Here is a 16,226-nt window from a genome sequence, read left to right on the forward strand (position 1 = left end):
GTTTCCTTGGATTTTTATTTAGGGTTTGTTTCAAAATTCTAATGCTCTCTTTGTTGGTTGTCTCTGTTTTCTATTTCCAAACCGTGGATTTTTTTTTTAATCTTAATTTCGTGCATATTTAGTTGTGTTTGATTAAAGTTGAGAGAATTCTTTCTTGAATCCATGGAGCTGCTGTTTGGGATTGTCCATTTTTTCTTCGGTTCAAGATTTGCTTGTGCTTTAGTGCATTTTATTTCTTTTTTTTTTTTGGTAAATGGATTCTCGAATGGATTTCATTGGATTCCTCTGTTGTAACTAGGGTTTATTTCGGAATGATCATGCATGCTCTGCTGCGCATCTCTCTGTTTACCTTTACCAATCCCTAGTCTTGTTAATCTTTATTAAATGGAAAGCGAGTAGTGTTTGATCAAAGTTTAGAGAATCTTTTCTTGAATTCATCGACTTGGGGTTTAGGGTCATCGATTTTTCTTCATGCATTTAGATCATTCATGGCTTCCATAGGGTTAAATAATTTTTTTCTCTGGATTTAGTTTTATCGAATTGTCTTTGTGTTTGGATGGTTCAAGATTTCACGAGGTTGAGTGTATGTTTTTGTTTTGGAATGAATTTCTCGAATGAGTTTCACTACTATTCTTATGTTGTTGTTTGGGTTTGTTTCAAAATTCCTACTCTCTCTTTGTGAGTGTTTCCTTCATATGTCCTCCTCAGCCTCTAGATTTATTTGCCTTTTTCTTTAATTGATATCCATGATTTTGCTCCTAATGTTCTTGGTTCTATCAATAATTTGCAGTCTTTGATATATATATATATATATATATTCTTTTTTGGAGTCCATAGATTTTAGGTTCCAGTTCTGAGTGCTTCATGTTAGGGTCTACATTTGTTGATATCTATTTGTGTTTAGATGAATGCTCTTTTTGAAAGAATTTCTTGAATACTTTTTCCTAGATTTTCATAGTAATTAATCAGGGTTGACTGTATAGTTAGCTTTGGAAATTGCCAGATTCCTTTAAATTCACACTCAGTTGTCAAATATCTAAGTTTAATGGATATATAGTTGTTTTGATCCAAGTTTACAAGAAAATGCAAATCCATGAATTTTAGCTTATGAGCTTGAGTTTTTGTTATTAATAATTGTAATATCCAACCTTGTGAGGTCTCTTTCTTTTGAAAGAATTTCTTGAATGATTTTTCGTAATTAATCAGGGTTTAACTCAACTATTAGCTTCCATAACTGGCGGATTTATTTACTTTTCTTATATTCAGACTTAGTTGTTAAATATCTTGGATATTTAGTTTTTGTTTTGTTATTCATAATTCTAATATATAATCTTTTGAACTGTTCTTTTTGAAAGAATTTTTTGAATAGGTTTCTTAGATTCTCATGGTAATTAATTAGGTTTTATGGTATGATTAGCTTTCAAAATCACCGGACTCATTTTTCTTATATCCACAGTTAAGTTACCAAATATCTTGAATGGATATCAGTTGTATTTCATCAAAGCTTACAAGAAAATTCTAATCTATGAATTTTAGCTTGTGTCTTGACTTTTGGTTTTGTTTTGTTATTCATAATTTTGATACCTAATCTTGTGAATTGTTCTTTTTGAAAGAATTTCTTGAATTGGTTTTCTTAGATTCTCATACTAATTAATTCAGGTGAATGGTGTGATTAGCTTTCAAAATGCTGAATTCCTTTAATTTTCTTATATTGACAGTTAGTTGTTGTGTTCTTTTTGAAAGAATTTCTTGAATGGGTTTTCCTAGATTATCATAGTAGGTAATAAGGATGTATAGTACTATTAGCTTCCAAAATCGCTAATTCATTTACTTTTTTTTATTTTTACATTTAGTCACCAATTATTATAGTTTAGTGAATGTACAGTTCTATTTGATCAGAGTTTACATGTAAATCTGAATCTATGAATTTTAGTTAGTTGGCTTGAGTTTTTGTTTGATTGTTCATAATTCTAATATCTGATCTTGTGAAGTCTTGTTCTGTTTGAAAGAATTTCTTGAATTTGTTTTTCTAAATTCTCGTAGTAATTAGTTAGGGTTTGTAGTATGATCAACTTTCAAAATCACTGGATTCATTTATTTTTAAAATTTTTATTCTTGTGCCAAATATCTTACTTTAGTGGATATACAATTCTATTTGGTCAAAGCTTACAAGTAAATTTGATTTTCTGAATTTTAGTTTGTGGTTTTGAGTTTTTGCTTGATTGTTCATAATTCTAATATCTGATTTTGTGAAGTCTTGTTCTTTTCAAAAGAATTTCTTGAATTTATTTTCCTAGATTCTCCGTTCTCATAGAAATTAGTTAGGGTTTGTAGTACAATAAGCTTTCAAAATCACCAGATTCATTTATTCTTAAATTTTCATTCTTGTGCCAAATATCTTACTTTAGTTGATTTACAATTCTATTTGATCAAAGCTTACAAGTAAATTCTATTCAATGAATTTTAGTTTGTGGTTTTGAGTGTTTGCTTTATTATAATAATTTTAATATCTGATTTTGTGGAGTCTTGTTCTTTTCAAAAGATTTCCTTGATTTTGTTTTCCTAGATGCTCATAGTAATTAATTAGGGATTATAGTACAATAAGCTTTCAAAATCACCAGATTCATTTAGTTTTAATATTTTTGCACTTTTGCCAAATTTCTTAGTTTAGTCAATATACTTGATCAAAGTTTAGATGAAAAGTTGACCTATGAATTTTATCTTATGAACTGAATTGTTGCTTCTGATTTTCCTTTCTAATATTTGATCTTATGAGGTCTTATTTGTGATCACACATGCTTATACACTTCAGGATTTAATGGGATTAGATGTGTGTTTTTTGCAGAACATTTCTGGAATTGTTTCCCTGTAATACATATATTTTGATCAGGATGTGGGTTTGATAGTTAGTTTGTCTGTGCTTATCTGTCAGTTGAATTGTTGACATGTAGCTGTGTCAGATGAGGGGTTTCTCTTCTAAACATGTTTTTGCTTGTGTTTATGACTTTAGTTTTTCCATTGATTGTTTCAATGATAAATAATTGTTGAATCAGACTTAATGTTTCAATTAGAATATTACATTAAGATAAAGCAACATAGGCAAGAAATTGCAAGAACGCAAACAATTGGTGTACCTTCAGTGCAAGTACTAGTTTCCATGTTGCATAGTAGCTACAAGCAGTTAGAGTGCACTAACCAAGAGATGCCAGCATAGGCAAGAAATTACAAGAAAGGTAGCTATTGGTGCGCAGTGCACTTGCCAACCCTGGGCAAATTTGAGTTTAGTACAAGTTTTAATGCTTTTTAAGCCATTGTGCAGTAGCTACAAGTAGATAGACGGTCTTGTATCTTAAAAATGTTGTCATGTTAAAGTTGGGTTGTAAATCTTTTTTTTTTTAAATTTGTTTTGTTGTTATGATAATAACTTTTTCTTATGGTTTAAGTCTTTGAATATACACATTTGTTGTTGACTTCATTGTGCAAGTGCTTGATTTCCTATTAGTCTTTTGAATTGGAAATTTTGGTAGATTTTTTTAAAGATATTTTATGGCAAAATTATGACGCATTTCCAACTTGGATATTCCTTTGTCTATTAAATGTTTCTATCAAAAGATTTGGAGTGTTTTTTCCTTTGCTTTCAGTACTATGTAAATGTCTATCTGTTGCTATGATTTGGCAACCCATGTACTAATTATAGGCAGATGATTACACAATGTTGTTTGGTATAATTTTTTTTTTCTTGTTACCAATCATTGGTTAATCAAGATATGTGCACATCAAAATCACAGTATGCTATTAACAGAATAATGGAAGAATGTGCTGATTTTAATTAGTGCCAACAAATCTTAATCCATGAAATGTGAATAATTCTTAAACATTTTTGATATTTTTTGTGTTGTTTCTTGTGCTTTTTGGTGTGATGCACCTGTAGGCGAGAATTTCCCCACATGGATGGATTGCTCACTCTTGCGTCTATAAGTAGTATTTATTGCTTGTGATGGTGTAGGCTAGAATGGATGGCTCACCTTTGGTGGCAATGTAGAACTAAAATATGCTTAATTGTAAAATTTTTGGGCCCATCCTTTGAATGCTTTGCTCTATCAGCCAGTTTTGTTTTCGGGAGATTTGATATATTTAGGTAGCTTATGTGGAACTAAGAAAACCTGATCTAGGTCTGCTACAAAGCTGTGTATAATGGGCCTAACCAGGCACGATATAGTGCCAATTGTAAATGGGCTGATTTTGTGGTAATTTATTTTATTTTATGTGCAAGAGCTAGGAAATATGCAGAAGCAACGTGCTCAGGCGCTCAGGAGGATCCTGGAGTCGCCTGGAGTCTTCCAGGGACCTGCTTGCTTCAATGCTTTGAGTGCCAAGCTGGTGGAGAAGGCTGGGTTCCAGTACTGCTTCACGAGTGGTACGTGTTTGTTGTTTTGTTTCTGGGAAATTCCATTACATTGATTCATGAGATAAATCCATTGAATTGGTGAATATCATTGTGATATTGTGAAGTAGTGAAGTTAAGTCGTTCAGATACGGTGGAAGTAGTGGGAAGTTTAAGTCGGATTTATCATGGTAGGTCGGGTGTTTTGTGTTAATGTTGAGGATTGATTTCCAGCCGTGAGCTCGCTGTGACGATGACGCAATCGCCAGTAGAAACGCAGGATCGAATAGAAAGCAAAGACAACGAAAGAAAATAAATAAAAGCGAACGTCGAAAAATAAAGAACACAAAGACAAGATGGAAAACCCCTAAACAATTAGTAAAAAACTACGGGCAAAGATGAAGAATTTACTAGTGGAAAATCGCAGAGCTACAAACTCTACTAATAAGCGAGAAAATCATAACTCTCTTTATACTAGTGAGATCTGACTCAACTCTCAAAAATATTTTTTTCCACACTTCCTCACTTTTTCTTCTTTCCTCTTTTCCTTTAATTTTTCTTACTCTCACTCTCACTCTCACCTCACTTTGATTGTATGTAAGAATGAGAAGTAATCTCTCTATTTATAGAGAGGAACCACTCCACAAATTTACCCAAAACCAAGGTCGTAAGTTGATGGTTTAATGAGCCATTAGTTTAGGGTAATTAGTTTGGGGCCAAAGGTTTGGAGGAGATGGTTTGATGAGGAAATGGTTTTTGGGCTAATGGATTATGATCCATTGGTTAGTGCCAACAATTCTCCCACTTGAAGATTTGATTGAAAGACAACTCGATCTTCACACCATTCTTTCTATCTCGCCATTCAATGTCGCTTACGCCTCTGTCGACCACAAGAGGATCGACACCATACGAATCATCAGCTGATTGCTTTTGTCATGAAATCGCTAGGTTGTCCTTGGTACGAATCTTTTCAGCATGTCCACATCGACCTTCTTCAACTTTCTCACGAATGAAATGGTCATCGAACTCGATATGTTTTTGTCTTTCGAATGAAATGCGGATTCCTCGCAAGATGCAATGCACTCCGTTGTCACAATATAGAGTGATGTTCTCTTGTTTGTGCCCCGAGTTCTTCCAACACCATCTTTTAACCACATCGCTTTTTATCGGCTCGTGTAGTCGCCAAATACTCGCCTCGCTGCCGACGTGAGCCACGATCGATCGTAGTTTTGAAACCCACCATGCACTCCTCCTACTAGCGCTAACACATATCCAGAGTGGATTTGCTTTTGTCAAGATCACTCGCGATAATCAAAGATCAACATATCCACTCGACAAGAAAGTCGATCCCCATAACATAATGCAACATCTCGAGGTTCCCTTTACATATCCGAGAATCCTCTTAACAACACTCCAATGCTCTCGACTCAGATTCGCCATGTACCGACTTACCACTCCCACTCGCATGTGCAATGTCCGGTCTTAGTATGGATCATGGCAAACATTAGGCTTCCCATCACCGATGCATACTGGTACTCGAGGACATCTCCATCCTCTCTTCTTCATCTGCTAGGACACATACTTGAGGATAACTTGAAATTAACAGGAAGTGGGGTAGAAATTGGCTTACAGTCTTGCATGTTGAACCGCCGCAAGATCTTCTTTAGATAAGTCTTCTGAGAAAGCCAAATCTTCCTATTATTTCTGTCTCAGTGAATTTGCATCCCTAGAATCTTGTTTGCCGGTCCCAAGTCCTTTATTTCAAACTCCCTAGCCAATTGTGCCTTCAACTCCCCGTGACACGATCTTTCGTTGGGGCCTCGCTACCAACATGTCGTCAACATACAGACAACAAGAAGACAAAAATCTTCTTCTTCAAACCTCTTTGACATATGCACAAGGGTCCGTCATTGAATCACTGTATCCAAGGCTCATGATGAAGGAATCAAATCTCTTGTACCAACATCTTGGCGCCTGCTTTAGACCGTACAGAGATTTGTTCAACCTGCAAACCAAGTTCTCTTTACCTTTTTCTTCAAAACCTTCTGGTTGGAGCATATAAATTTCTTCTTCAAGATCTCCATGAAGAAATGCAGTTTTGACATCTAACCTCGCCGTCAAAGTCAAATGTAGCACACATCGCCGAGACTACTCTGGATCGGTGAGAGTCGAACCACGGTAGAAAAATATTTCATCAAGTCAATACCTTCCTTCGAGCATATCCTTTTTACCACCAATCTAGCACGATAACGATCTACTTGATCATCACTATTACGCTTTGATCTTGTAGACCCATTTGTTGCCAATGGATTTTTCGCCCCTGTGGTAGAGACACCCAGCTCCCTATGTCTTATTTTTATGAAGAGCTTCAATTTCTTCTTCCATTGCTCCATCCACCGAGATGCGATCTCGAACTGCTCAGGCTTCTTGAAGAGTTGATGGCTCTCCATCCCTCGCTAGAAGACAAGACGCAATATTACCCTCCATAATATAGTCGAATGCCAACTTGGTGCCTTTCTTGTACGAGTTGACCGACGAACTTCGGAACTTCAGATTCACTGTTCTTGTACCTCGTGCTCTCGTGTAGCTTCAGACTTTCATTTTCACCAGTATTGTCGTAGTCTCGTGCTTTCTTTTTGAAGTGCTTTCACCATCTCGCTTGTTCTTGTTCTTTATCTTCTATGAAGATAACATCCCTCACTGACATAACCTTTACAGGGCGTGGGATCCCACAAAGTGTACCCCTTAACACCATCAAAGATATCCTAAGAACATACATTTTTCCGGATTTTGGATCCGCTTTTGTAGTTTCTTGGGTATCAGACATTACATATACAGGACTTCCAAATATATGAAGGTTTGAATAATCAATCGGCTTACCGATCCCACATCTCCATCGGTGTCTTCAACTCGATTGCAGCTGATGGGGCCCGATTCACCACATAACAGCGGTGATCGGGCCGCTCGCCTGAACGTCTTATCTAAGCCTCGCAGCCTCCCAACATAGCTCTTTGTTTTTCCAATGAGTCCTGCTCATCCGCCTCGCTACTCCATTTTGTTGAGGAGTGTATCGTCGAGTGAATCGCTTTTTGATGCCTTCTTGCTGCAGTAATTCATCAAATTCTTTTGCTAGTATATTCTCCTCCATTATCAGTCCTCAAACACTTGATCTTCTCGCCAGATTCAAGTTCCATCCGCGCTTTGTAAAATTTGAAGACTTGAAACACATCGACCTTCCTCTTGATAGGGTACACCCAACATCTCCCGGAATAGTCATCAATAAATGATACAAAGTAATTTGCTTCCTCCCGATGATGAATCGGTGCTTCCACACATCGAGTGAACCAATTCTAGAATTGCTTTGTTTCTAGAATTAGATGTGTGAACTTGAGTCGATGTTGCTTGCTTTACAATGCAATGTTCACAAAAAGGGTAGTGTTACCTTTGTGAGACCTTGAAGTAGATTCCTTTCTCGCAAGAATCTTCATTCCTTGCTTCGACATGTGTCCAAGTTTCTCGTGCCATGTCATCATGTGCATCTTCACTTGACTACTTGTGGCAATCTAAGCTTCTCCTTCGCAAAGTTTTCTCCTTCAAAGATGTATAGATTTGCAGACTATCTTTTCTCCCTTCATGCATACAAGCTCGAATTATCTTCATGATCTTGTTTTTGAACTTCAATTTTGCAAACTAAGATCATCAAGTTGTCCCTATAGACAACAAATTCTTCTTGAGGCCCTCCACATGTCGGACTTTCTGTATGGTCCGAACCGTGCCATCGTGACATCTTCGCTTTGATAGTGCTAATGCCAACGATCTTCAAAGCTTGATCGTTACAACAGTGACTATGATCCCCCAGTAGATAGGTTCATACCGATGGAACCATTCTCTTGGAGGTCACGTGAAAAAGTGGTCACGAATCATAGCCATACATCGACAAATCTTTTACTCCGATGTAGTTGCTGCTTCACACACCATGGCTTCTCCATCATCTGAAGTGTTTGCAACATTCCCTTGATGATTGGAATCCTTTTTATTTAGACTCCAACAATCCTTCTTCAAGTGACCTTTCTGCCACGCAGGTAGCACTTGAAAGTCTTCTTACTCCTCGACTTTGATCTACCACGATTGTAACTCCCACTAGATTCACGCTCGCTGGTCTTCCTCTCGTCAAAGATCAAAAGCCTCCGCTTGTTGTGAACTTGCTAGCTTGTCTTCCTTGTTCTTATGCGACGACTTTCTTCCTCCGTAACAAAGAAATGAATATTGTCAAAAACTAGACCGTCCGTGGGGACATTATTTGTTAAGTTGATGACGAGTTGATCATACTGAACTGTAGACTTTGGAGTAGAATTTCGCGATGTTCACTTGACTCTATCAGATGTCCCAATGATGTGAGTTGGGAAAATAGAGTGTTCAGTGTATTCATGTGTCCCGTCACTGAAGTAGATTCTCGCCATACGCAGTATAGAGTCTCCCTTTTAAGGAAAAATTTTTGTTGTGGAGTGACTTGGCCTCGTGATAACTTTGAAAGTGAGGTGGTCCCATATCTCTTTCGCTGCCTTCTTCTCCGCTATGCTTGATAGGACTCCATCGACAGTGCGAGATGAAGATCAGCGAACGGCGTTCCCGATCCCATCTCATTCCACTTATCATCTTTTGACCTCACTGGGTCTTTCGGTGATGGCCGCCAAGCGTTGTCCTTCCTCGAGATTGCCTTTTATCTTCGCTTCCACAGTGAGAAATTACTCCCTACCGAATTTTTTTCAATCTCATATTTTGCACGCCATTGCTTTCTATTAGAAATCGTCAGAAGAGCATGAATCGACCTTTCAAAAGGTGAATAATTATCCAACTTATTTTTTCCGATGTGGAGGATCCACTAATAGTGGCAACCACAGAGCATCACGATAAGTAGATATATTACACCAAGATCTCAGCTCGATACCACTTGTTGTAAAATGTAGGATCGAATAGAAGCAAAGACAACAGAAAAATAAATAAAAGGAATACTGAAAAATAAAGAACACAAAGATGTTACGTGGAAAACCCCTAAACAATTAGGGTAAAAACCACGGGCAAAGATAGAAGAATTTACTAAGTGTGAAAATTGCAGGAGTTACAAACTCTCTAATAACAAGGAGAAAATCATAACTCTCTCTTATACTAGGAGATTGGACTAACTCTCAAAATATTTTTCCACACTTCCTCACTTTTCTTCTTTCCTCTTTTTCCTTTAATTTTTCTTACTCTCACTCTCACTCTCACTCTCACTTTGATTGTATGTAAGAATGAGAAGTAATCTTCTCTATTTATAGAGAGGAACCAGCCCACAAATTTACCCAAAACCAAGGTTGCAAGTTGATGGTTTAATGAGCCATTAGTTTAGGGTAATTAGTTTGGGCCAAAGGTTTGGAGGAGATGGTTTGATGAGGAAATGGTTTTGGGCTAATGGATTATGATCCATTGGTTAGTGCCAACAGAGAATTCACTTTATCTGAAGTCATTTATCAATTCCTCTCATTAACTACTTTTGTATTAGTTGGGCTTGAATTAAAATGTTTAGATGAACATAGTATATCTATCAAAATTTGAAATTTTCATCAAACTAAGAAGAGCAACACTGGTCTTGTTAAAAAAGTGGTTTGAGAATCAAGTTAAAAGCTGACAAAACTTGTTGGTGATAGTCAGCCAGTCATCAGGAAAGGCTCTGGCAGTTTCTTGAGTTCATGTTGTTCTGACTTTCACGCACACTGCCTAGTGAAAACAGCCAAAATTTCCATGGCATAATGTTTCTCTCTTCTTGGATAGGTTTTTGGTGCAGAAAAAACATTTTACGAATCATGCATTAATTTGTTGTGATGCCGAGTAAAATATGTTTGAACATGGACCATCAAAAGCTGTTAACAGAAAGATCAAAAAAAGCCAAAACACAGCTTGAAATCGACGGAGAGTTGAAATATCCAATGTGGGAATGCAGCATTAGTTGTCTAATTCATCATATTTATCCTAAAAATAAGACATTGAAATGTCTTGAAAATGGAGTCATTTGCATCATTCGAAATGAATTTGGAAGTCGTTTCTTGATCTTATGACTTTGTAATCTAGCCTTGTATTTTAAGGATGAATGCAAGGCTTTCAGCAACTGTTTGAGAATTAATTTTGAACTGTGAATGTATATTTAAAGTACAAGCGAAATTTTATGCAAGGACTGATTTCTTTTGCTATTAGCAATTCTATGACTAAAAATTTCTTTTAATAAACATATTTTACATAAAATATGTTTTAGGAACTTATCATAAGCCTTTTTCTCCCAAATTACTGGGAATTCTGTAGCCAAGCGGGCATCATTACTGCTGGTATGGCAATGCAGCAGACAAAATTTTAAATTAAATTTCATCACAGGATTGAAACTTATTATTACCGTATTCTTTTAAGATTGATCATTTCCATCTCTGGGCTGAAACTGAATTTTGCAGTATGATTCTGGTTTATTGTCAGGGTTCTCTATATCTGCTGCTCGGTTGGGCTTGCCAGATGTGGGTCTGATATCCTATGGTGAAATGTTAGATCAGGGGTACAATATCACACAAGCTGTTTCAATTCCTGTCATTGGGGATGTTGATAATGGATATGGCAATGAAATGAATGTCAAGAGAACTGTGAAAGGCTTTATTCAGGCTGGTTTTGCTGGGATTCTTCTTGAAGATCAGGTAACAATATGTTTTTCTAGTTGCTCTTGTGAATAATTCTGTTTTCTAGCTCTAGAATTACATAAACCTCATTGTTCTGAGAGTTCTGAGCAACCTATACTTTTGAGATACAAGGGAGCTCCATACATTTGGTTTGGCCAGCACCCTCTCAGCCTGATCCTAATGGGCTCAGCGTTGACTTTTGTGATCATGTGTTTTTCTTTTCCTGATTGAAAGAAAAGTGTGCGTGAGGATTGCTTAGCTCCACCAATCCTACTGAAAACTTTTTTGATTTTTTGCACAAGGAATCATTTTCTAAAGGTCCAAATACTGATACTCTGATGTTAGATGAACCAAGTCAAGCACTAAACTACTTTAGAACTAAATATAATTAAGTAGAAGCGGTAGGGCTTCTACTTTCTTTGGAAGCTCTCTTGGCTATAGTACTTCCCCAAAGGCTGATTCAGATCACCTTAACAGTGGCAAGAAAGATAGTATCTATCAAGTGAAAAAAAAAAAACTTATTGTGCTTATGATAGTCTCTATTCCAAGGTGTCACCAAAAGCCTGCGGTCATACCCGAGGAAGGAAGGTTGTTTCAAGGGAGGAGGCGGTGATGCGCATAAAAGCAGCTTTGGACGCTCGAGAAGAAAGTGGTTCTGACATTGTGATCATAGCACGGACTGATTCTCGGCAGGCTATATCTTTGGAAGAAGCATTGTGGAGATCAAGAGCCTTCGCTGATGTGGGAGCGGATGCTCTTTTCGTAGATGCACTTGCTTCAGTGGAAGAAATGAAGGCTTTTTGTGAAATTGCTCCTCAGCTTCCAAAAATGGTATTTTTTCTCTACATTTTTTATACAATAATTACCAATTATATCCTGATCTTAATATATTGAAAATGCTTAATTATGATTCAAAATTTTCACTCTTTGAAACTAGTTTCTTCTGACTACATTATGCACATAATGTCAACTTTTTGTAGCTTGAGTTCTGTGTAGAGTAAATCCTGGACAGTGGTAGGAAGTCTTTTCCTTTATTCATATCTGCAAAGAAACATATTGTTGTTTAACCAAATGGAAAATTGCTTGGTTAATAACTTATTTAAGCATTCACATGCTTGTCCAACTTGTACATGATATATGGGTCCACCAACCTTATTGTAGTTTTAGAAGAAAAACTAATTTGTATGCTACTTGTGAGATTTATACATTTTAATACCTTCAGACAATTTTCAAACGAAGAGAAGGCTAAATCCTATGGAATTTTTCATGGCTTATCATCAACCTTATTGAGTTTTCTGGGTTGTTTACATATATACCTTGTAAAAATCCTCAATTGCGTGTGTACTCGAGCAAGACATAGTATTCTTGTAAGTCAAGTCTATTGTGAAATTCCTTAGAGTAAATAAATCATTCTAGTGTATCGAAAGAACTTATCCAATGGAAAGCTTCCAGATTTTGATATTTATGGAGTTCTAATTCTCATTTGCTCTCTATCAGTGCTTCTTGAGGAAAATTTGGGATGTGAATGTCTTATTCTGCATGCCTTCAATAGTATTATGGGTGGAGGCAAATGAAACATTTCCATGAACTTCTTTGAGAGAAACATTGTCTAATTCATGGTTCAACCAGCCCTCATTGAGGACATATGATTCGAAGGATTTCTTTGTAAAAATTCTGAGTTGTAGCGGATAGATTTGCAGTTTGAACTAGGTGAGGTTAATGTGCGATTGTGTGTTCTAGGGGCATGCACATGAAATGATTCCTATCTTCTCTTATTTTCTTGGTTTCTTTGAAGGAGGATCTTATTTTTTCCCACAATGTTGGTTTTTTCTTTTCATTTATACACGTCAAAATCAAAAACATGACACCTGAGTTGTTTGGGTTAGTTTTTTTAAATAAAATATATTGTTTATCTTTTTATTTTTATTTTTATTTTTTACATTATTCTGTAGGCTAACATGCTTGAAGGCCTATTCTGAGTCCCTCTGAACTTGAGGAGATTGGGTTTAAACTTGCATGCTATCCCTTATCCTTGATTGGGGTGTCTATTCGTGCAATGGAGGTACTATCCTTAAACTTTACTTTGATGCTTGCAATATTAAATGACAGTGTTTCAAAGCTTGTTACAAAGTATATTATTAGATGCAATTTTATGTGGCATGATCTAAACCATAGCAACTTACGGATGTTGTTCTGGTTGAGGATCGAGTATGTCTTAAAAAAACAAAAAACAAATAAAATAAAATAAAAGTAAAAGTAAAAAAAATATATATATAAATATTTATACAGGCCTGCTTATTTAATGTTCATGGCGAGGCTTCTTTTTTTTTGTAAAATAATGCAATTTTTTAATTTAATTACGAAAATAGGTATATTTTAAATTATTTACGAATTTAGGTAAAACAGGAAGTTTGATCCCGGTTTTAATTATATTTAAGGAAAACAGGATCATTTTAAGCCAATTTTTTAATAAAAATTATTATTTAAATATAAAATATTATTTGAAATTAGAATTATTATTGTTAATTATTAAAACGGGAATTATTTTAAATTATTTTATTAATATTTTGAATATTATTATTATGAGAGTGACAATTATGGAAGTAGGAATTATTGAAAATAATTTTTTTACTATTAGTAAATTATTATCATTATAGTGAGAATTATTTTCAATTATTTTGTTAATGATTTCATTATTATTAAAGAAGGAATTATTCCAAATTAATTTATTAATATTTTGGTTGTTATTATTAGAGTGGGAATTATTGAGGTATGAATTTTTTAAAATTATTATTAGAATGAAAATTATTTTAAATTATTCTATTAATATTTTGATTATTATTAGAGTGAATTATTGAAGTATGAATTATTCAAAATTATTTTTGTTAGTATTAGTAAATTATTATTATTATCATTATTATTATTGGGAGAATTATTTTCAATTATTTTGTTTATGATTTCATTATTATTAAAGAAGAAATTATTTCAAATTATTTTATTAATGGCATTGTTACTTGGGTTACTTATTAATGGCAATGAATCATTGGACCAACAATGCCATTAATAAAATAATTTGAAATAATTTCTTCTTTAATAATAATGAAATCATCAACAAAATAATTGAAAATAATTCTCCCAATAATAATAATAATATACTAATAATAATAAAAATAATTTTGAATAATTACTACCTCAATAATTCTCACTCTAATAATAATAATAATAATTAAAATATTTATAAATTAATTTGGAATAATTCCTTCTTTAATAATAGTGAAATCATCAACAAAATAATTAAAAATAATTCTCACTATAATATAATAATTTACTAATAATAAAAAGTAATTTTTCAGTAATTCTTACTTTTAATAGTGTCACTCTCTATAATAATAATAATAATATTCAAAAATATTATAAAATGTGGAAATAATTCCTGTAATAATTAACAATAATATTCTGAATTTCAAATACTATTTCTATATTTAAATAACAATTTTCTTAGTTGGCTCTAAAAGATCACAAATAAATTATTGAAATAATTATAAAAAGAAATATAAGTTATAGTGCACCATTAATTCAAAACAAAAATATAATTCAAAACATTTAAAGGGTTACAAAAGGGAAAAATGTATAAAATTAAAAATAAAAAAATAAAAACCTAAAAAATGGGATGAAGAGGGCACTGAAAACAAGACAATTATCATCGTTTCTATTAAAAACAAACAATTTTTAAAAAAATATAAACAATGAAATCGGGATCAATCATGCCCTTTTTTGACAAATTACACTAAAAATTGAAAAAAATGGTCCCGTTTTCCTTAACTATAATTAAAACAGGAATCAAACTTCCCATTTTACCTAAATTTGTAAATAATTTAAAATATACTTATTTTCATAATTAAATAAAAAATTACATTTTTTTTTTTAAAAAAGCCTCAGGGTGATGAAGGAATTGCCATGCGAGATCTTTTAGCCCTAATTTTTTTTTAAAATTTTTGCTTATTTATTTTCTTCTTTTGGTTTCATTTCTTTCTTTTTATTCTGTCTCAATATTTCAAATGTAATTATACCCATTTTTGTGTTGATTATGTGGAGTTTGATATATGCCTTGACGATACATGATTTCATTTTACTCTTTTCTCTATAAATATTTTTGTAATTGTAAACCCTAATGGTGAGTGTAAAAATTAATACTAGTGCGGCCGTGGACATAGGTCTTCTCGACTGAACCATGTAAAATTCCTCATGTGTGTGTGTGATTGTTTTTCTTCTACTTCTTGCCATTGTTTAGATCCACTCCTCATTGTTTGATCCTCAACAATTGGTGCGAAAAGTTTGATCAAGGTGTTGTATCTAATATGTATACGAAAAGTTTGATCCTCATTGTTTTGATCCTCATTGTTTAGATCCACTATCCACAATTTGATCAAAGGTGTTATCTAATATGCAGAAAAGTCATACTGCTTCGAACAAGGTATTTTTGATTTGCCAACGAGTTGCACAAAGATCAAGGAGAATGCTTGTGATACTGGGATCATGTTATATAAAATTTAATTCGATTGTTAGATAGAGATTGGTCCGGTAAATATTAACTCGATGATGAAGTACAAGTTTTTGTTGTTGTCTTTGTTGCCCTAACAGGTTGGTCGAGAACAATCTGACCCGTTAGTAGTTCATTTGGGACTGCTAGGCTGACCTTAAAAGGATTGAGTTTGATCTTTGGGGAGGGTAGTCGGGAGGAGAAATGCGGGAGGTATTAGGTTCCTTAAGTGAGTACTAAAAATAGAAGCGGAAAAATTGAAAAATGGTAAAAATCGGTGGCATGATAGGTCAAAATCGAGGTAAGAGAGTCGGGTTGAAAAATCACAAGGATATAACATGTTGGAATTGCCGAAGGCCGGCAACTTTAGAAATCGTGCATGATTCATGGGTTCCTACAAAGAAGGACAAGAAGGAAGATAAATACATTCTGGCAACTAAAGATCACGAGATGATGTGTTGATTTATTGTGTTGAGTGTCGGATGGAATTCTAGATCATAGATTTCGTTGCTTCATTCCATGTTTCTCCTTCTAAAAGAAATGATGTTGAATTACTGAAGTGAAAATTTAGATAAAAGTGTCTTCTGATGATGAGAGTTTGGAGATT

General features: G+C 34.3%; 1 protein-coding gene across 1 annotated transcript; it reads left to right on the forward strand.

Moving 5' to 3' along the window:
* The first annotated feature begins 1,568 nt into the window (after positions 1–1,568).
* On the forward strand, positions 1,569–13,143 carry LOC120257071 (carboxyvinyl-carboxyphosphonate phosphorylmutase-like). The gene is made up of 4 exons (XM_039264696.1): positions 1,569–4,417; positions 10,886–11,097; positions 11,629–11,910; positions 13,032–13,143. The coding sequence occupies exons 1-4, from the start codon at positions 4,285–4,287 to the stop codon at positions 13,056–13,058; spliced, it is 654 nt and encodes a 217-aa protein (XP_039120630.1). The 5' UTR covers positions 1,569–4,284; the 3' UTR covers positions 13,059–13,143.
* Positions 13,144–16,226: the final 3,083 nt, after the last annotated feature.

This window comes from Dioscorea cayenensis, unplaced genomic scaffold, assembly GCF_009730915.1.
Source record: "Dioscorea cayenensis subsp. rotundata cultivar TDr96_F1 unplaced genomic scaffold, TDr96_F1_v2_PseudoChromosome.rev07_lg8_w22 25.fasta BLBR01001840.1, whole genome shotgun sequence".
In the NCBI taxonomy this organism is placed as follows: domain Eukaryota; kingdom Viridiplantae; phylum Streptophyta; class Magnoliopsida; order Dioscoreales; family Dioscoreaceae; genus Dioscorea; species Dioscorea cayenensis.